General features: G+C 39.3%; 2 protein-coding genes and 1 long non-coding RNA gene across 3 annotated transcripts in view; 2 read left to right on the forward strand and 1 right to left on the reverse strand.

The window, feature by feature from the left end:
• The window catches only part of LOC117832672 (myosin-11-like), a 39,877-nt gene extending 20,542 nt beyond the window's left edge, over positions 1–19,335 (reverse strand). The window contains exons 1-12 of the mRNA XM_034711899.1: positions 19,142–19,335; positions 17,008–17,347; positions 10,933–11,103; positions 8,279–8,435; positions 6,051–6,078; positions 4,755–4,854; positions 4,124–4,168; positions 3,899–3,991; positions 2,228–2,291; positions 2,043–2,141; positions 1,683–1,826; positions 518–613 (exon numbers count right to left, since the gene is read on the reverse strand). Coding sequence (XP_034567790.1) covers positions 518–613; positions 1,683–1,826; positions 2,043–2,141; positions 2,228–2,291; positions 3,899–3,991; positions 4,124–4,168; positions 4,755–4,854; positions 6,051–6,078; positions 8,279–8,435; positions 10,933–11,103; positions 17,008–17,160 — 1,150 coding nt within the window. The 5' untranslated portion in view covers positions 17,161–17,347; positions 19,142–19,335. The remainder of the gene's footprint in view (positions 1–517; positions 614–1,682; positions 1,827–2,042; positions 2,142–2,227; positions 2,292–3,898; positions 3,992–4,123; positions 4,169–4,754; positions 4,855–6,050; positions 6,079–8,278; positions 8,436–10,932; positions 11,104–17,007; positions 17,348–19,141) is intronic.
• Positions 13,754–17,444, forward strand: LOC117832675. Its single transcript, XR_004635232.1, has 2 exons — positions 13,754–14,013; positions 17,040–17,444. It is a non-coding gene; the product is annotated as an uncharacterized LOC117832675 (long non-coding RNA).
• Positions 19,336–20,283: 948 nt separating the features above from the next.
• Positions 20,284–20,992, forward strand: hoatz (HOATZ cilia and flagella associated protein). Its single transcript, XM_034711901.1, has one exon. It carries the CDS (start codon positions 20,397–20,399, stop codon positions 20,841–20,843), a length of 447 nt encoding a protein of 148 aa, XP_034567792.1. The 5' UTR covers positions 20,284–20,396; the 3' UTR covers positions 20,844–20,992.
• Positions 20,993–22,286: the final 1,294 nt, after the last annotated feature.

Raw genomic sequence — 22,286 nt, forward strand, 5'->3', positions numbered from 1 at the left:
TGATCTGCCACTGGGGACAACAGTGGACAACAGTCTAGCTAAGTGCATAGTGCTTCCTGAAGAGCTGGGTCTTTAGCTGTACATAGGGACTCTGCAGATCGAATGGAGTTGGCCAATTCATTCCACCATTTAGGGACAACAGAAGAGAAGAGTCCAGCTAGTGATTTTGAGGCCTTGTGTGCTGGAAGCACTAGGCGCTTTTCAGAGGCTGAGCGTAGCGGGCGAGAAGGGCAGTAGACCTGGATGAGGGGTTCCAGGTAAACTGGAGCGGTTTTGGTGACTGCTTTGAAAGTCATGATTAGAGTTTTGTATCTGATGCGAGCTGCAACTGGAAGCCAGTGTAGCGAAATGAGCAGGGGAGTGACATGAGCTGTTTTAGACTGGTTGAAGACCAGACGTGCTGCTGCGTTCTGGATCATTTGCAGAGGTTTAACTGTGAATGCAGGGAGGCCTGCCAGTAGAGAGTTGCAGTAGTAGGTTTGCGTGTTGCTTTGATTTTAATTGTTTAAATACTTACCCGTGTTGTCGGGCATGGTCGCCTGCTCGCTGTTTCTCTCCTTCTCCATCTTGACGTTGCCGAGCTGGAGCACAGTGGACACCACCTTTAACATCCCTGCAGCGAGGAAGAGGAACATCATAGTGTGTTTCAGTGTATCACAATACAAAAAGAAGATAGATAAGCATTAAAAAAAAAAGTTATTATATAGATACATTTAATGCCAGCATTCTGCTGTAGAGAAATAAAAGCAACACAAACATAAGATCATGACAGAATGTGTTGTAGATTATTTGCCAACAAACAGAAAGCAACTAAATATATATCATGATTAATGTCATATCACACATAAACTGGTCTGAGGCCATGGTGCTCAGTCGGAATAGAGTGGCTTGCCCACTCCGGGTTGGAAGAGAGTCTTAACCCCAAGCGGAGGAGTTTAAGTATCCCAGGGTCTTGTTCACCAGTGAGGGGAAGAGGGAGCACAAGATTGACAGACGGATCGGGGCGGCGTCGGCAGTGATCCGTCTGTCAATCTTGACCGGAAGGACAAGATCGCGAATACAAGCAGCCGAAATGAGCTTTCTCCACAAGGTGTCTGGGCTCAGACTTAGAGAGAGGGTCAGGAGCTTAGACTCAAAGTAGAGCCGCTGCTCCTCCGGATCGAGAGGAGCCAGATGAGGTGGTTTGGGCATCTGGTCAGGATGCCTCCTTAACGTCTTCCTGGGGAGGTGTTTCGGGCATGTCCGCCTGGGAGGAGGCCACCGTGAAGACCCAGGACACACTGGCGAGATTATATCTCTCAGCTGGCCTGTGAACACCTCAGTGTCCTCCCAGAAGAGCTGGTGGAAGTGGCCGGGGAGAGGAGTGTCTGGGCTTCCCTGCTGAGACTACTGCCTCCGCGACCCAGACTCGGATAAGCGGAGGAAGATGGATGTATGGACATAAATTATACTTTAGTTCAGCAGTAACTAACATTACAGACATTGAGTACATGAGACTATCCGTACAACTCTTGCTGATTCAGTCGCTTGTTTTTATTTTATTACTCGAGCTACACTTTTACAGAAAAGCTTTTATTCTGGGATATTTTTTTTTGCTTTGACTCACTGTAATGAATTCAACCGTCTATGTGAGTAAATAACCACAGAGCACAGTGCTTTAAAATAAAAGGATAACTCCATACCAACTCTCTCCTCCTCGGTGAAGCCCATGATCGCCATGGCCTCCAGGGTCTCAACAAACAGCTCTTCGTCCTCCTGACCGGGGAGCTCCACGTGACCGGCCACCAGGAAACGGTAGGCGCTGAAGTCCTCCAGCAGGAGTTCCTCTGAGCGTGCACACAAATACAAGGTGAGAAGAAAATGCAAGAGGAGAGAGTTTATTATGAATGAAGAGAGATGGATTGTGTTAATGTAGTTTGGATTGACAGGTTGAGTTGTGTGTCATCTGCGTAAATATTGACTCTAAATTTGGGGTTTTCCATATCTGCCCAATCTGCTACATAACTGCTTCTGGTTTTTATTTGTGAGTAGTAGTTCCTCACCCCTCAACTTGTCTTGGGCTCCTGCCACCATGTAATAAAAGATGTGAAAGGCTCTCTCAGTGCAGGCCTGGCGAATACAGCGAGACTTCTCCAGCAGGTCTGATCGGATCAGGAGAGGGTTAAGAAGATAACCACGTTTTTTAAGCACAATTATTCAACATGAAATCAATCTCAAGAAAGGATACAGGTGTCAATATTAGCCCCGACAATGAAACCAGTCACATCAAAATTGAGCTTGATGAACTTTCCCTGTGGAGAAAAACAAACAGGGTTAATCACTGAAGGTAGTAAAAAGGCGTTTTTCAACCAGAGGGACTTTACCCTGAATTGCATGAATTTCAACCGGAGGACTCAGGGTCTGAATTTAGTCCAGGGGTAGATAATCTCCCCCTTAAAAAGCCCCTGCTAGGGAGATAGTACTTTTCAAAGGTCCCGGGACTTTCAGGGGGCAGGGCCTGCAGTGCTGAATGTGTCTGATCGGTAGATTAACCGCAATGTTTTCATTCTGCCCGCTGTCCACAATAACATCACACACATCTGTGATTCACTTGATTTCTTTCATTAGTTTTTATTTCTTCTATCTTTTTTGTATGTGTGTGTACTTTTCAAAAGAAGAAGCTGTGATTCTCTTGATTTAGCAGCTTGTAACAGTAGTCTTCTCTCAGCCCACCGTGAATGCGTCTCTTCCGGTGTTACGGTTTTAAAAGTGACCCTGTAAACTGGAGACCTTCAGCTGAACGTGTCAGTGTTTGTGGAGTTCACACAGCTGTTGAAACCAAGCGTGCCGGGTACGGCCCTGGTGGTGAAGCTTTCAGCCGTGTGTCTGCCCCCTGGTGGCTGGCTGCAGTATAGGTCAAAAAATCCGTCCATTTGAATGGGGGAGCAGTCAAACTTTAAAAAATAAATACACGTCGTACGAATGTTTCTCACATCTGTATGCTGTGGTGATATGTAGTTAGTATTTGACTGTTTTGTGTCCAAGGCCTCTTTTTCCTGAAAAGTTTCTTTTTTGTTAGTTATTAGAGTTTAAAAAACGGGGTTTTACTTCCGGGTTTCCTTTGATTCACAGCCGCCGTAGAGGGAAACTTCAAAGGACACACAGCGTCTTGTGACGCTACGCTGTAGGGCGGAGCTTATTACAGTGGCTTCACAGGCTCTGGCTGCACAATGGCAGCGCCCAGGAGCGGGATTTTTTGGCTTTAGAACTGTACAACGGGAAGAGGCGGAGCAACGCTGTCCATTTTTATTTACAGTCTATGGTTGAAACACAGAGGGAGTTCCTGGGAACGCAAACTAGTTTTTATTAAAGATTTCAAAATATTCTCATCAGATATTTAATGATGGTCTAAAGACGTTTATGAGGGATGCATCCAGCTGAAAGTCTCCAGTTAACAGGGTCGCTGTTTAAACCAAAACACCGGCCGATCTCTGCCACAGCTTTTTGAGTTAAAAAGGATTTCAAAGCCGTGTTGAAACGTCTTTGCTACTCTCGCTTATCTCCTCTCACGTGTTGATTCAGTGAATCCATCTGTGATGAAATATAGCACCATCTAAAACAGACCAGCTGAGTCTCTTCATGCTAACAGGCTAACTGTTGTGTTGCTCATAATGATACCTGCCTGTCCGTCTGCTTCTATGGTGTCATCTGTGATCAATGGCATTCGTCTTTGTTTTACTGCCCTCTACTGGTCTGGTGGTGTAGTGCATTTACTTTTTTTTTCTCCATACATCACTGGCCTGATTTGCACAATCTACCCGGGACTTCAGCCCGCGGTCAAAATGCAGACAACAATGGAGGCACAGGAATCTTTTACTTAGTTAAGACCAGATGGTTTGGAGTTCTGACGAAAACTTACAAATCGAGAGGAGTTGTCGTTCTTGATGGTCTTTGCGTTCCCGAAGGCCTCCAGGATGGGGTTAGCCTGCAGCAGCTGTTTCTCTAGCTCCCCCTACAGCCCAAAATACAGTTAGACAGCCGTATAGAATACCTATGTATTGTTCATCCCCACAGGTGCCACATTTAACAACTAAACAGAGATCTCTGCACTATTACTTCACAAGATATGAGATAATATACTCACATAAGCCAGTTGCTGCTGCTGTTGTTGCTGCGGAGTTGGCTGCGCCTGGAACAGGAACACAAACTTGTCAGAATCGCATTTAGCCCAATAAACTTCAGCTTTTCTGTCTCAATTTAGCAACCCCCCCCCCCCCCAAAAAAAATTGGCTCCTCGCGTGACAGCTTAATATGCAGCAGAGCCAGAGGTCAGGCATTAATAAATCTCAGCTAAACAAACCTTGGATAGTTCTCCTGTGGATTATTTGCAGCTGAGCGGACAGCAGCTGTAGCTTTTAATCAGTGTTATGAAGGATTTGCGAAGAATATGAGAAGATTTTGCACAATGATCTCCTGTACTTGCAGTGTTTTTCCATTAAAAGCACATGTTTTCTGATATTCCTTTGTCCACACAGCTGCAGAAACTGAATCTTGCCTTGTGTGTATACGAATTTAAATATATAATAATTTAATAGTATATTAATTGGATCAAATATTGCTGCAAAACTGTACAAATGTGACTTAAAATCTGTCTGTAAAATTCTTGAACTTTCTCAGAGTTTTATTTGAAAAGTCCAGAAAAGTATTTTTAAAAATCCAGTGAGGAGCTCTCTTTGAAATCAATAAGATGAGATATCTGGAGTTTATTCACTCACTGCATTAGCGTCCTTCTTGCCCTTGTGTGAGGAGGCGACGACAGCCAGGTACTGAATCACCTTCTTGGTGTTTTCTGTCTTCCCTGCTCCAGACTCACCTCTAGGGGGCAGAGCAGAGGAAAGGAGACGAGTGCAAAACGAGAAGAGGAGGGGGGGGGGGGGGGGGGGGGGTTATGATAGATGGCAGAAGAAAGATTACGATACAAAAACACTTTGATAATAAACCAGAGTTTTTTAAAAGACAGACAAAAAGACGACTTCTGCATTTACACGTGTTGTAAATTTTCAATATGTCGGCTTTAGCTTTATGCTATTTCTGATATTTTAAAGACCTCAGGATTCTCATTCATGCAACAAAATATCATCAAGCTTCAAAATAAGGGTTTAAAATGTTACATGTGGCCTTTGATTGAGGGGACCAGTCCTCACATTTGGATAATAGTCCCCACACTGTACATAAAACAGGTTTGCAGTGTGTGTGTGAAGAAATGTGCCATAAGATTCATATTTTGGAATGTTGCATGTCAGTTGTGGCCTCACATGACTCTATAAACACAGAACCATCGTGAAGACCTGTCCTTAAATTCGAGGACTAGTCCCTGAAACATACACTACCAGTCAAAAGTTTGGACACACCTTCTCATACAATCATTAATATTTATTCTAATTATTTTCAACATTGTAGATTAATACTGAAGACATCAAAACTATGAAATAATCTGGTTTTGCCATAATCTGGATTACAACAGTAGTCAAATAGGACTATCCATTGTGTACTAACCCTACCTCTGATCAACACAACTGATGGTCTCAAACACATTAAGAAGGTAAGTCATTCTACAAATGAACTCTTGACAAGGCTCATGTTAATTAGAAACCATTCCAGGAGACCACTTCATGAAGCAGACTGAGATAATACCAAGAGTGTGCAAAGCTGTCATGAAGGAAAAAGGGGGCTACTTTACAGAATCTAAAATATAAAACATATTCTGCTTTGTTTAACACTTTTTTTGTTCATTAAATAATTCCATACATGTTCTTTCATAGTTTTGATGTCTTGGGTTTTAATCTGCAGTGTTTCAAATAATTAAAATAAATACAACTCCTTGAATGAGAAGGTGTCTCCAAACTGTGTGTGTGTGTTCAGAAAGTGGTGTCCCCCAAGGTGGGGTGTTCTGTCATGTGACCCCAATTGTGATCTAAGTATGTAGAGGTGTGTGTGTGTGTGTGTGTGTGTTTGTGTGGACTCATTCAGGTGTGATAAAAATAACAAAAGTATTGTCTGTTTTGACTCACGTGCAGAGGATAGACTGATCCTCACGATCTGTGGAGAGAGAGAGAGAGAGCGAGAGCGAGAGCGAGAGAGAGAGAGAGAGAGAGAGAGAGAGAGAGAGAGAGAGAGAGAGATGTTTAAACGGATGTGAAATGTTAACTTAGCTGAACTCTTTCGCTGAATCCAAGCCGAACAGACCAAACATGAACTCTGAGGCGGTGCCGCTTCGCTCAGACACGAGAGCAGAAGCAGCTCAGAAATCTCGTTCAGAGGGAGATTAGCTTCCATCACTCATATCGTCTAAAAATAGCAGGTGGATGCAGGGCTGCATCGCTGTAATCTTGTCTCCCTGCTCCATGTATGGCCATTCTGGGGCTGAATGGAAAGTGTTGGAGTTGGTCTGAGGTCAATGGTGGACCATGCAGAGTGCAGGCGGCACGCTCTGAGGCTTTAAAAGAGTTTCTCTCTGACCCCACTTACTCTAAATCAGGTGAATTGAATTACCACAAATCCTCATGTGAAAAACGCTGACTCATCATGTTACAGAGAAACATTGTGCATCTTCAAATAAGTGTATAAATAATAAGTGTATTTTCTCTCAGATCTGTTTAAAAGTAATGATAAAAAATTAAGCTTGAATCAATTAAAAGCTTAGAAACAGCAGAATTAAATAATGGATACTTTTTATGTTTATAACTGGAGTTGTTTTGAAGAAATTATGCTACAAAGGCAGCAAATCTAACTTCTCAAATCCCAACTTCAGCTCTTTACTTCATCTGCTATGATAGAAAACAAAGTTTTAACTCTGTTTTAAATTTTGTATGAGTTAAACAATATTTTCATCTAGTCAGTCTCAGTTGCAAAAGAGGCGGTGATGCCACACTTGAGACCTCAGGGAGATGAACTCTTTGCTGGTGATTTTAACTGTAAGGTTGCAATCATCACAGTTTGTCCAGTAAGCACATGGATGTCCTGGATGGCAAGATATTCAATGGTGACACACTCTCTTTTGATTTCCACTCCTTTTATTTTCTTTGACATTGATCTTTCATTTGAATTTGGATATGAATATGAATGTGAAGGTGAAGGTGTGGAAATCAAAACAGAGTGTGTCACCACTGAATATCTTGCCATCCACGACATCTATGCTCTTACAGGACAAACTGTGATGATTGCAACCTTACAGTTAAAATCACCAGCAAAGAGTTCATCTCCCTGAGGTCTCAAGTGTGGCATCGAGTACACCACCGCCTCTTTCACATCAGTGTTTGTAAATTATCTGGAATTTCCAACAACTGGTTTCAGATATTTTGTTGCAAATAATTCATCAATCAATCAAAAGATTTGCCAAGAGACTGAATGTTATGTATTCACTTTGTAGTGAATGGTAAATGACAAATGCTAAATACCTAAGTAGCAGTTTTTCTTGTGTTTCTGATCACTCAAAGTGCTTTGACACTACCACAGAGGCGGAGCTGAGAGTGGCTAACAGGGCTTGAGCCCCAACAGACAAATAATGGAGAAAGTTCTATACAAGGAAATATCGCCATCTGTTATTCCACTGGCAGAGGATAACCTGTGGTGAGCACTATCTATCAGCACACATAGAGATTAAGTCTATTTGTTTTAGAACAGACATAGAATAAGTTAAACAAAACTTCATTCTACCACAATGAAACATATATTCTCGTTAAAATACAGATATAGTTGCTGCTATATATCCTAGCTTTGTTAAATGACTGAAACAGGCTAATGATGGGATTTCTCTGACGCTTATTCCTTCTTACTTTTCAGAAACTCTTGGTGCTGTTCAGGATGACGGGTCTTGAGATTGAGTAAATCATTAGTGTTGTTTTAGTCCTGCTTGCATCACTTGTGCTCTACAAGCACCTCAAATAACTATTTTGCTGAGACTCCAAAATACTTCCATACAGCCAACATGCTGATGGTTGTTGTTGTTGTCAGCTGTCATCACATGCGAATAATTAATGCATCATATTATCAGCTGAACATATAGTTGGAAATGTCATATCTGTCAGTGCTGATATTGATATTGTGCAGATAATATGGAGCATCCCTGCTTTGATTATATTTTGTAATAATACTCTGAATCTGAGAGGAAGTGAAGATTTGAAAACTAGTAGATAAAAAAAAAAAGTGTTATGAAACATTCAATACAAGTCAACAATAAGTGCTTTAAACCTGTTCAGAAAAGGAACGATGATAAGGTCATCGTCTCAGAAGCCGTTACCTTGCATCATGTTCCTGTAGGCGTTGTCTGTGATGGAGTAAATGTGAGGCGGCACCTCGTGACGTTTCTTCCCCTTGTACATCTCGATGATCTTTTCTGAGTAGATGGGCAGCATCTTGTAGGGGTTCACCACCACGCAGAACAGACCCGAGTACGTCTGAGGAAAATTCATAGTTTCAGAGTAAATATGAAGTTTTACAGTGATCCTCATATCTTGCACAAGCATTGTAGTTATTTATACTTTTTCATTGATATGTCACGAGTATTTTTTTTTGTCTTTCCTTCTTTAAACAATCATTTTTAGAAATATTTTCAGTATTTATTAGCCATAAACTGAGTAATACATTGGATATGATAATAGATGCAGTTTCAGATCATAGATGTAATGTAGTACTTTTACTTTAAAGTTACTTTTATGGAATTATTCCCACTATGACCATCATTTTATTCTATCTCATTATATTAGAATATATTTTATTTTTCTGATACTTATCCAATTTTATTGTATTGATTTTAATTATAATGATTTTAATTTTTCTGACATTTCTCTAATTTTATTTCATTGATTTGATCGGAATGATTTGATTTTTAAGTATTACATTATATCACAGATCAGGAAAAAAGAAGCTCTAAAAGACGAGCTGAAAACATGATAACATAACATTCTGTACTGATACACTTGGGCATTATCAACTTCTCCTTTATTTGAAGGGATACTTGGTGTCAAGTTGTTCCAGAGTTTTAAACATATTTTGACGGGAATTTTTAAAAATTATTGAAGTGCAAATATTTTGGCAAGAAAAACTGACATTAAATTTTCCAGTAGTTGCATGCCTACAACAATTAAACCATATGAGGGATTATTCAGCTGTTTATCTGATCATGTACATATTGCATAAAAGCAACCCCAGATCTCAGTTATTGAAGGATTAACTTCTTATTTATTTTTAAGGAAGTGAAGCTTTCTGCTTTTTGAATTCACCAACTTCTCATTTTGCTCCTTTCACTCAATCAAGCTAAATCTATTCAAAACATGAAGCCCTAAATATAATCAACACAAGTCGCATAAGTTGTCCCTAAAGGTTTTGATATTAAGAACTTGGATTTATAATTTCTACTTTACATTGTGGGACTCGGTATCGTCCTCCTCAGGGTCACAGCTCATGTTCAGCCTTTGTGATTTTTTCTGCTGCTCAGACACCGTCTGCTCTTATAAGGACTGGAGGGACTGAAGGTCTTAACCTGCAGTGATCCTCATGGCAGTCAGCATTAGATGCACCAGCTCGGGTTTTAATTTTACATCCCGTACCTTATTAGACTTTGTAGGACTGACTGAAAAAATAAAAACATAAGCTGTTGATCCTGCTATCTCATCCGGATTCTACGCAGAGAGCGGAGTGTCTGCACAAAGTGCTTAGACGAGGACTTTTCCATCTGAACTTCATAAGGAGATGAAAGACGCTGACACTTACCTGCTGACCTTTATAGGACATGCAGAACCTCTGCTAACAATCAGGTTTACAGAGATGTTACAGCACTGAATTCCTCAGTCCCATTCCCTTTAGCTTACTCTGTCCTCTTTTTTTATTTTTCAGGTTCTCTGACTTGTCTACAAAGACCTGAATGATGGGACCAACCTACAGTACTAATTATTTGCTGTTTTAAATGTGTCACATTACTATTGTTATGCTCTGTTTTATGTTGCTTTTGTCTGGAATATGCAACCAAGGTCACTTTGCTCAGTGTTCTCCCTTACTTCAATACTTGCCACATGTTTATACATTACCCTCCATACTTGTACATATTTAAAGTACAGTTTAAATAACTCTAAAGTTTTTATTGCTTTTAGGTTTTTTTTCAGAGTCTATATTTCATCTTATTATTTTTAGATACACTACCAGTCAAAAGTTTGGAAACACCTTCTCATTCAAGGGTTTGTATTTATTTTAATTATTTGAATAACTGTAGATTAATAGTGAAGGCATCAAAACTACGAAAGAACATATATTGAATTATTTAATTCACAAAAAAAGTGTTAAACAAAGCAGAATATGTTTTATATTTTAGATTCTGTAAAGTAGCCCCCTTTTTCCTTCATGTCAGCTTTGCACACTCTTGGTATTCTCTCAGTCTGCTTCATGAAGTGGTCTCCTGGAATGGTTTCTAATTAACATGAGCCTTGTCAAGAGTTCATTTGTAGAATGACTTGCGTTCTTAATGTGTTTGAGACCATCAGATGTGTTGATCAGAGGTAGGGTTAGTACACAATGGATAGTCCTATTTGACTACTGTTGTAATCCAGATTATGGCAAAACCAGATTATTTCACAGTTTAGATGTCCTCTGTATTAAACTAAAATGTTGAAGATAATTAAATAAAATAAAAACCATTGAATGAGAAGGTGTGTCCAAACTTTTGACTGGTAGTGTATATAGATATATAAGAGATGTATGTGCATTGTCCATATTTGTATGCAGTTAATGGTGTGCATGCAGAGGTTGTGTAGCTTAGGAACCATGGCAAACCCTACACCCCTTCCTCCTGAAATAAACAGCATCTCTCTCTCTCTCTCTCTCTCTCTCTCTCTCTCTCTCTCTCTCTCTCTCTCTCTCTCTCTCTCTCTCAGTTTTTTAAATAACACGTGTGTCACTCACATAGATCAGGCTGGAGAAGTATCTGTCTTTCAGGTTGTGCAGGACGGAGGCCTCATTGAGGAAGGTGAGGGCAGCCATGTCCTCCACCTTGCTGAACTTGGGCGGGTTCATCTTCTGGATGTCGTCTTTGTTCACAGTCTTCTTTTGACCGTTGGAGAGCTCCACCAGCACCTGAAGCAGAAAACCCACGTTGATTGATACTTTACTTATTAAAATAACAAAGTTTGTGAGTTGCAAAAGAAACAAAGAAAAAAAACAGCAGTTAGTGGATGTATTTCGATCAAACATTTTAGCCTCTGAGCTTTACTCTGCACCTATTATAGCACATTCCACAGCTGCAGGATGAAGCTGTTTATATTACCAATTCCAAAATTCTTGTTCTGGTGTTTCCAGCACAATGCCTGGCCCCCGGCAAAGTATATTTGCAAACTATTATAGTAGTATTTCCTATTTTAGCCATTAAAGTTAGCCATCCCCATTCAATAAACTAGTGTACAATCTATCTCTTTACTCCTCATGTGTGTGTCATGAGGAGTGTCTCCACACCTGAAAGATAAAACAGACACCAATATGACAACATAAGAGCTCATGCTTCTACTGGAGGCTCTAATACAGGGGTTACCAAACCTTTCAGCCCGCGATCCCCAAAATATAGATGCCAAAGACTTGCGACCCCCACTGTCCCTCAAAATGATTTAATGTGGCTTTATTTAGCTGGTCTGCAGAAAATTTGCTTACCTATATGAGCATGTGTCTGTGTTTCCTGTGCTATTATGAATTAACTTAATGCTACTGATCCTTTTGATAGTTAACTGTTCACTAACCCTAAACTTAGGAGTCATCTGGCAAAAAGAAAGGCAGAAAACTAATTTCATTTTCTATTTTCAAGATTTTTGTAGCTGCCAGTGATTAAAATGTATAGATTTATTTCATTTCAACTCATATAGTAATTAAAGTTAAAAACTAGAATAATTTAAGGTTAAAATATATAGCTGTTTAATATAAGTTAATAAAAGTGTTCCACATAGAAACTGAAAGCTTCCAGATCATGAGAAAGGGGCGGGGCTTAGCAGGATGCACCTCATGCTTGCCATGCAGCACGGTTAATGCAGAGAGGAAAAAGCTGCTGCACATTAGAAGACCTGGGAAGCCAGAAATTTCATTTCTACTCTCTTTTAGTTCATGGGGCCAATGAGGTATGTGTTAAAGTTTATTTGTGTGGCCCGAATTCTTTTCTTTGATGTGATTATAAGTTAAACAGCATGTAGTTTCTATGTATATTGATTTGATTTTATAAGTAGTGTGTTATGTGTGTATGTAATTTGTGTTTAAGCTATATTAAGCTGATTTTATGATTTTTATTACAGTTCTCACGGCATGCTCAAAGGCACAGATTGTGCGAAATAAATGCCCGTAAGAAAAGGAACGCCTTGTGTCCATGCCTTGATTGGAGGGAGTAACAATTTTATTTCAAGGTTAGCTACTATTCTTGTCAATATTTTTTACTATAAAGTGTAAAATATACTTACTGAAGCGTATTGCGTTCACATGAGAAAAAAAATTCTTCTCTGTTTTTCTGAATTAACGATATGCCTCTGTAGTAAAATCCCAACAGCACATCAAGGCTTCACAAGGAAGTAAACATGCCCTGGTGGCTCAGTTTAATCCAGTTTATTTTGCTCTGGGTTTAAGACATTGGGAGATACTACGTAGTGTCTCTAAGTAACATAGATGGTAGTGTGATTAGCTTGTCAGCAAGCTGTTTAGATGTAAGAAAAACAGAGTGGATTTTTTTTTTATTCAGAAAAACAGAACACTTTTCTCATAATTCTGAGATAATTCACTTTTTAGATAACTTTAAAAAAAAAAACATTCTGGAAGACATCTCACACCCCCCCATTTGTGTCTCCTGACCCCCCAGGGGGTCCTGACCTGACCCACACTTTGGGAACCCCAGGTCTAATACATCCCACATTGTTTACAATTGATCATTCCAACATAACTTTGGGATCAAGAGAGATAACCTATTGTGTCTTTTAAGACTAATATACTTTTTTTAAACTGTTTTTTTTTTCCTGGTTCAAATCAGTCCTCATCAATTTGATATTTCTAATCCCCAAATAAATCAGAACATGGACTTATTTTACAGTTTAAATCTTTAAAGTTTTTGTTTTATGTTTTTTTTTTTGAACAAAATCTACTTGTATTAATAATCAACTGAAAATTAAATTAATGAAAAATATTGTGTTTTTCATGGAATTAGCATGCTCATTTTAAAGCTGCAACACCTGTGATATCACTGCAATACACAGATTGTACTGAACCTGTTGACATCAAACATGCAGGGCTAGCTCACCTGGGAAGAAGCTAAATATCACTACAAAGTGGACTGTTTTCACCGCTTGGTGTCTGAGTTGTGCTCACCTTTTTTGGAGAAAAACACTAGGAGTAACATTTTCTCACAGCTTGCTTTCTCTCTCTTTCCTGGCATTACTTTTTGATAGCTTGGTTTTACTTTCTCTGGAGGTGACGTGCTGCTGCGTGAGTCACCTGACCTAACGAACTGACAGGTGTCAGATCAATACTGTCGACTCGCGCTGAGTGGACTGAACCATTTTGCTCATACAGTAGGGGTGGAAGGGTCCTCAGAGAGAGACAAGAGTTAATAATTTTGCTCATTTATTCGGCTCCTTAACTTTGTTGTATCTTACAGCACCTGTAACTTAAACAAATAAAACGATTACCTAAGTAAATCTTAATTTTCAGGCTCATTTAGGACCCCATCCTCCAACCATCGTTTTCACGTTTTGGATCCGCCCCCAGGTGGACGGGAAAGGCCTCCCATTATTGCTATACCATAGAGAAGTTACTCTGCTGCCAGCTAGCCTGTTTTTGTTATGTTGGATGTGGTATGAGGAGACAAACCTGGGTTGTGCTTCTACAGAAAACCATTTTAGAAAGAAAATCCCAAGAGGAGGAGATTGTGGATTAATGCTGCTAGACCTAGCTGTCCCTGGGGAATGACCAAAACAATGGCAGCTATCAGAGTTCCCATGTGTTTGAGAGAAGATTTCATCAATGGTAAGTGGAAGTAAACACTAAGTATTTTGAATTAATGTGTTTTTGGTTGATTTAGCACTGGTTCTGACATGGTTGGTGCTTGTGGACTGATGTAAACAACTCATGGTAACTAGTGATGGTGAGATGAAGCCTCATGAGGCATTGAACCCCTTGAGCCAATTGGTTCGAGAAAGGGTTCATGTGCACACGAAACCACCTACTGGCCAGGTGTATAATCACAGGCAGCTGGATCTTAACCACATAATGTGTGATGCATTGAATTATTGTGTCTGCTATGGGAGTGACTATGAATTACAAAAAAATGTATGACCAAATAATTTCTGTACATAAATGATCATATACGTGTATGATAAAATATTTTGGAATGTATTCTGTGTGTGTACATTTTCCCAAAATGGTAGTATCATATGATATGGCAGGTTGTGTAATTATATTTTTCTGTCACTTTAGGAAAATGGAATTGGCTTAAGCAGGCAGAGGACAGTAAAAGTGATTGTGGAACTAGGAAGAGGGCACTGAATATGCTTGTGTTATTAGGAGTTTCTAAATCAAAATGTTACCACACAGGGGAAATCCTCCTCTTTCTTTCTTTTTAAAGTTATATTTTTTGGGCTTTGACGCCTTTTATTTATAGAGGAGAGGACAGTGTAGAATCTCTTAGAGAGTGGAAAAAAAAATGCAATTAAAAAGCCCAAGCTGGACTCGAACCCGGGCCAAATGTTTCATGAGCATGCATTTCACCATTAGGCCAAGACTGCACCAGTTGCAACATGTCCACACCTAATTCCCCTCTTTCTAGCTGGCTCCGTCTTACCTGTCCTCCTCTCCTCACTCCTAAATCTTCAAACCATCTCTCTCTCTCTCTCTAAACTCTCCAAACTATATAAACTCTATCCAAACTATAGTATCCAAACTATCAAAAACTCTATCTAAACTCTGAACTGACCGCAACTCTCCATCAAACACCCACATTTTGAATGGAGCCTGAGCATAGACTGTAAATAAAAATAAAATAAAAGGACAGCGTTGCTCCGCCTCTTCCCGTTGTATGGTTCTGAAGCCAAAAAATCCCTCTCCTGGGCGCCGCCATTGTGCAGCCAGAGCCTGTAAAGCCTTTGTAATAAGCTCCGCCCTACAGCGTAACATCACAAGATGCTGTGTGTCCTCCTGAAGTTTCTCTCTATGGCGGCTGTGAATCAAAGGAAACACAGAAGTAAAACCCAGTTTTTTAAACTCTAATAACTAACGAAAAAGAAACTTTTCAGGAAAAAGAGGCCTTGAACACAATACACTCAAATACTAACTACATATCACCACAGCATACGGATGTGAGAAGCATTCGTACGATGTGTATTTATTTTTTAAAGTTTGACTGCTCCCCCATTCAAATGAATGGGGGAGACAGATTTTTTGACCTATACTGCAGCCAGCCACCAGGGGGCAGTCACACTGCTGAAAGCCTCAACACCAGCCACCGGAACCTCTCCCTTGAGCCTGAGGGGTTTATATTGCTGTCAAACCGTCAAACCCTATGGTCAAACCTTGCAGCAAAATCTGAACCACTTGCCGAAGCAGTCACGTGGTACCGCCGGGCAGCAAGGCTTCGGACGTCATCATTTTCCGCTCCTTCCCTCAATGAAGCAAGCCTCGATTCGCGCTTCATGGAAACGCCCCATCCATTACTCAACACACGCTCGAAGTCTCAGCACATCTCGTAACATCACTAATGGTAACTTGTTGACACTGTTAGCAAACGAGCTAAAGGTAGCCACTTAATGATGTCACTTTTTTGCACAATGGCCGCTTTTATCTTCATATTGTGTCAGAGTCAAGCTTGACAGAGACATTTTGGAAGGTAAAGAGGGTTTCTTCAGCTTTCACCCTGGTGGTGGTGTAAGGGGAAGGATTCTTGATTAGACCATAGACTGTATATAAAATGGAAACCGTTGCTCCGCCTTTTCCCATTGTACGGTTTTGAAGCCAAAATATCTTCATGCATCTGTTTTTCTGTGGTTGTCAAGCCTGCGTTCAGTGGAAGTACCATTTCACTAGACTGTTTTTTGCCCTCCAGGCTTCCGCATTAGACATGTGACTGAAAACTATGATTTTGAGCCCTTGGTAGCATTGACTGTATAAATAATGGATGTAGTGTCCTTGACGTCACCCATCTGTTTCTGAAGAGCTGTTTTGACACCACGCGTCGGCGGGAGCCATATATTGCTTCTGTCGAGTGATTGTGACGTAAAGAGGCGGGCTGTGAGCCTACTAACCAACAGCTACAGTGTTCCCGCCTGTCAATCAAGTCAGCTGTACCTCTCATTGGAAAACTCATAATCTCAATATCTTTGAAATTACCTCGTTTTGAAAAAATTCACCCCCTGTACAGTGTGAGCCGATCAGAAAATGAGCTATCCCGACTACACTCGTTTTTTGTATCAGGCTGTAAACATGTTTATTTCTGCTGTAAAGATCGGCTTTTTTGAATTGGTGTGTATGTGGTTTCCGGTACTTCCGGAGCCAGCCTCAAGCGAATCCTCGATGAACTGCAGTTTTTAGCATTTCCGCAATGGACTTATATTTTTAGAACGGAGGTTGCCGCTTGCTTGGTAATCAGTCCCACTATGACACGCTTGATTGTAGGCATTAAGCAGCGAACATACAGAAAAAGGAGCATCTCAAATAACAGTTTCATGTTGCAATTTCCTCTCTGAAACTAAGTTTGCTCCCTTAAAAAATAGTCGTGATAAAAACAGATTGTGAACCCAGTATCAAGAGTTGAGTGTGTTGTTATATCCCTGCCTTAATGAAAAAAAAAAAAGAAGGCGGAGCAAGATTGAAAGAGGGTGCGTACTGTTAGTGGACATCTCCAGAATCCAGGAATGGCAATAATGAAAAAATAAAAATACAAGAACTGAAGTAAAAATTCATGTGACCAAAGCAGCATCCACAGATAGCAAAGTCATCTGTCAATGACATCATCAGGGTGTACATTACCTCATCCCCCTTCTCCTCCTTAATGCTGGCAGCCTCGAATCCCTCCTTCTCCGATGGTATCCACACCATCTTCTTGGCCGACCAGTCTGCCTGCGCCACCCCGCTGTTACGGAAATCCTTCTCCAGGAAGAGGTACTTGTCTTCCTCAGCCATGTTTGAGGTATCACCGTCAGCGGCGGTTGAATCGACCTGAGGAGCGCTGTCAGCGTCTGAGTCGACCTCTGGTACCTCAGGGGTGATGGAGCTGTCGTTGTGGCCGTCAGCGGGGATTGGGATTGGGTCTGCGTCTGGGGGACTGATGGGAGTTGGGTTGACCTCTGACCTCTGGTCTTCCTCTGGCCTGCAGACAAAACAGACAACAAATTCAGACACCCAATATGAACTATAACACAATGCTTTATTAAAACACATGAATAAAACAATATGTCCTGTATCAATTAGGCTGCACAGCTGTACATCCATACTTTTATATTATATTATATATATTTTTTTACATGCCACTGTATTTATCAACCTTTTACACATAGCAAATTTTCAAAATATTGTAGAGCTTAAATTTCAAACCTTCAAAAACATTTTATTTTTGAGATTCTGTTGTTGATCAGATTGAAAACATATACAAACAGCCACAACCGTCCTTACATTTTTATTCTTTTATTCTTCTTATACCTTTTATGATTTACCATTAAAAATCAACGCTTTTATCACATTTCTTCTTGATTGTACTTATGTCTGGTTTGCTGTAACAACTGAATTTCCTCCCCGGAGATCAATGAAGTAATATCTTATCTTATCTTACATATAAAATTTCTGCAAAACTTGTCCAATTAGAAGTTAAATCATGTCATTGTTACCTTTTTTTTAATACATAATTTAAGTTAGTATTATATTAAACTTTTCCACTATTTGCGTCTCTAACTTTGATTCAATTTCTCTCATTTTAAATGTTTCTTTTGTACAGTTTTAAAGTCAGAGGTAGGTCAAGAACACACATTCAATAGTAAAGGACTGCTGATACAACACATTTTTTTGTGCACATGATAAATAAGCACTTTAACCTTTTTTTGGATGCATGATAAACAACTTATTGCATCTGGCATCAAGTGAAGGAGGACAAAACATCAAACATAATCTGTTTTAAGAAACTCTTCAGGTGCTTTAACAGCTCACCCCATGGAGGACAAACAAGCATCAATAAAACAGACACATTATCTCACTTTTTCTCCTCTTCCTTCCTCCATCTATGGCTCAAGCGTCTACCTTTTCATCTGAGTGACTCACAGATCATTTACATTTGGTTTCAGTGAACTGCCCGACAGATTACATCTGATAACATCCTCAGCGCACTTTGCAGAGAGCTACTTACTCACTTATCCTTGTCTCTGCCTCTTCATTCAAGTCACAAGGCTGCTTTGACCTCCCAATGAGCAGCACGCAATAAAACATGAAAAGCAGCACACAGATAACCCCTATAATCAAACAAGTGAGCTGCCATGCTGGAATGCCCATGTTTGGCTAGCCCTTTTGCTCCTGGTAAGCCTGGTAGCCCACAGACGGATGCTAGGGACTTAGCAGCCATACTACCTTATAAGGTTCAGCTCATGTGTCCAGCCAAGCTTACCGTTTACACCAAAATTGTGACATGTCACAAGGTGCATCCATGTGTGGTGTGTGGCACACAGGCAAAACAGAGCAGGTATGTAAGCAGGAATTAAAATCCTGCAGCTCTAATGAGGATTTCTGACATATTGACCGAGTGGCGTGATACTTTTAGTGAGCCAACACTGACAAAAACAGTTGAAAATACCATCCTTGAACTTTTTAAACCTTCCTCCATCGCTTCCATTCAGGATAAACCAGGACGCTGGTCTCCTCTTAAGCTTACAATAATCAAAAAATATTATTTTTTCTCTTTAGAAGAAAATATCTATGTTTGAAGCCAGAATAAAAGTAGAAAAACGACTTTTAAGCTCCCTTAAAGATGTTCTTTAAAGTTATGTTGCACGTTCAAATGAGAAATAGCATTTGCGACTAATTCTAACAACTAATTCCTGCAGAAACCCTTGCATTAAAGTCATATTACTCCCTTCCTAGTTCTTTATTTCAGGAGTCATGAGATAGTCTTTATACTCACTGTGCAGCGCGTCAGCCCTCAGTGCAGGATGAAGGCTCAACTCCAGGGATGTGAGACTATCATGTCAGGTGCCTGAAGTGATGAGGATGAGGAGGATGATGAGGTTGAAGTCCTTCCTCCTGTGCACACTATTTAAACTTCCCAGCGACACCTGGGGGTGGAGCTGCTCGTGCAGAACCGCCTCGATTTCCAAAGTTGGCAGCAGTCATGGGTGACTTTAATACAGCCAGTTACAGAGAGAGGAGAGGCTTAATTGCTCTGCCTTCAAATGAAATGCTTTGAATTGCACACAGACATTGAGATGCTAACTGTTAGCGATGTTAAAATATTATAATATATATGATATAATATTATAATAATATAATCATATATATAAACATAATACATATAATATAATAAGAATAAGAATAAGAATAAGAAAGAGAATATAATAATAATAATAATAATAATAATAATAATAATAATAATAATAATAATAATAATGTATTTTTTATGAACTCAATTTTTATGATGCATATATGTATGCATGTACATGTGTATGCGTATGTATGTGCGTATGTATAAATTTATATAAATGTGTATCTTTATGTATGTGTATGTAAATCTATATATGTTTTATATTTAATATCGGCTCCTTTGAGGAATTCTGCTGGCTCTCTCTGTTCTTGTCTACAAATGTTGTATTGTCCGTCTGTCTGTGTGAAGCCGAAGGCAATTTTCCACATTGTAGACAATTAAAATTATAATCTAATCTAACCTTTTATAATATAGCTGGGGCAAACACAGGGCATAAATAGAGTTTTATACAAGTAAATCAACTCATAACTGGGTATACATTTGTGACATTTAATGATGTACACCTACAATGGAGGCATTTGAAACTACTTGTTTAATTTTTAAAGTTGTCACAAAATGAAGCAAAACAACTCACCTGCCAAAAACATTTTAGAACAATTAATTATATTTAATATATTAAAATTCTATGTTATTATATTTAATATATTATAATATTAACTGTAATATGTTTTATTTGTTTCATGATTTTTTTAAAACATATTTGATATGTTTATGTTACATTTTTTTATGTTTTCCTAAGTCTACGCCTGAGTATTTGTTTGCGCGAAAGGTTTCTTGGTCCTGCTGGCTTGCCGTAGCGTTCCAGTCTCCATGGTGACAACATCAAACTCACCTGTTTCCCTCGCTGTCAGCCGGTTAAAACTTACTCTATGTTAATTTAAACTTTTTAAAAAGTCAAATGTTTGACCAGGAGGAGTTTGATAAATACCTCACCGTGTTTGAAGGCTCTTCCCCGGAGGATGTGTCTCACGCCCGGCACTTCTGGAGCTCTCAGTCTCTCCTCCCTCCGTTGGAGTCCCGACTCGTGTCTGCAGATATCCGCCAGAGGCTGCCCGTGTCCCGGCCTCGGGGAAGCAGCACCGCCGGTCTGAAGCTCTCCTCCCCGCGGCTGGATGCCCTCGCTCTCCGGCAGAGGCAGGAGGAGAGGCGGCGGTACGAAGCCATGGCGGACCAGAAGAAGGAGATCCTGGCGCTGCTTAGGAAACAGAGAGAGCAGAGGATCCAGAAGGAGCTGGTCTCTGTGGACTTTAAAAGGAAGGTGAAACTGGGCCCAGTAAAACCGGTACAGCTGCAGGATGCATCAGAATCAGAGATGGAGAAGGAGCTGGTGAAGCAGCTGCAATAAGAACCTCAAACATATGTTTAAATAGGATTCATGTTGATTACTGTGGAGCAAATGTGGATTAAAAAAATATGATAATTAGATATTAAATCAGCCATTTTTATTAATAACAAAGGTACAAATATTCTACAATAAAAAAAATATTTTTCACATTAAGACTTTCTGATTTTGTATGGATGGAGGGTCACACAATTTCAAACAAAATGTTGAGTTAAAAAGGCTTGAACCTGTAAGAAATGTATCTCATGTATGCATAATATTGACACAATAAAGAATAAAAATATAAAATGATAATAGAACACAGGGCATAAATAGAGTTTTATATGAGTAAATCAACTCAAGACTTACCATAATTGGTATAATTTTGTGAAATCCTATGACGTAAACCTACTATTTTTATGTATTTTTAAATACTAGTTTTTATTATTTTTATATACCCTACTTTTTAAAAATTTATTTCTATTTTTTTTTCTTTTCCTTTTTCTTTCTATGTTATATTTTTGTTTAATTACTTTCTGATTTTATATGGGGGGAGGGTCACAAAATGTCAAACAAAATGTTGTGTTAAAGGTTTTAACATGTGAGAAATGTATCTCATGTATGCATAATATTGACACAATAAAGTATAAAACAATAAAAAAAAAAAAAAAACACAGGGCATGAATAGAGAAATACAAGTAAATCAACTAAAGACTTACCATAATTCATTTAATAATTTTGTGACATTTTATGACGTACACTTACAATAAGGGCATTTAAAACTACTTATCTACCGTTAGAGTTGTCACAAAATAAAGTAAAACAACTCACCTGTGAAAACATTTTTTAAAACAATTTATTATATTTCATATATTATAACATTTCATATATTACTATATGTAATATTTTTGTTTTTGTGTATTTTTCTTGTTTTACCACTTTATTTAATATGTTTGATATGTTTTTTTTGTCACATTAACTTCATAAAGTATGTTATTCTTTCTTTTAAACATCGTAAGACGAAGATCTCTAATTGTATGAATTAAATTATGTGAGTGTTTCCTGGAGTATGAGCTACAGTCTGCCAGTGCACAGTGGTTCACTTCAAACAGCCTTACATAAGGTGAAGTGAAGCCTGTGCGGATATTCAAATTCCAAATATCCAGTGGAGAAGGCCCAACCATAATAGGATAAGAAGAGGCCTGCTGACTGTTGACTTTAGCTAATTTGGTTAAAGTTTTCAAAGCACAAAGAGCACACAGAAGCACACCGTCTATAAACGCTCTAACCTGGAGTATCCTCAACTTTCCAGGGATCCTCTACATTTGAAACACAGCGTTAGTTTTCAGAAAGTTGGGACAGTGTGTAAAATGGTGAGAGAAACAGATTTGGATTGTTTGCTAATCATTTAAAGACAATATTTAATTGAAGATAGTGCAAAGACAACATATCAAATGTCAAGATGGG

This window comes from Notolabrus celidotus, chromosome 20, assembly GCF_009762535.1.
Source record: "Notolabrus celidotus isolate fNotCel1 chromosome 20, fNotCel1.pri, whole genome shotgun sequence".
Classification (NCBI taxonomy): Eukaryota; Metazoa; Chordata; class Actinopteri; order Labriformes; family Labridae; genus Notolabrus; species Notolabrus celidotus.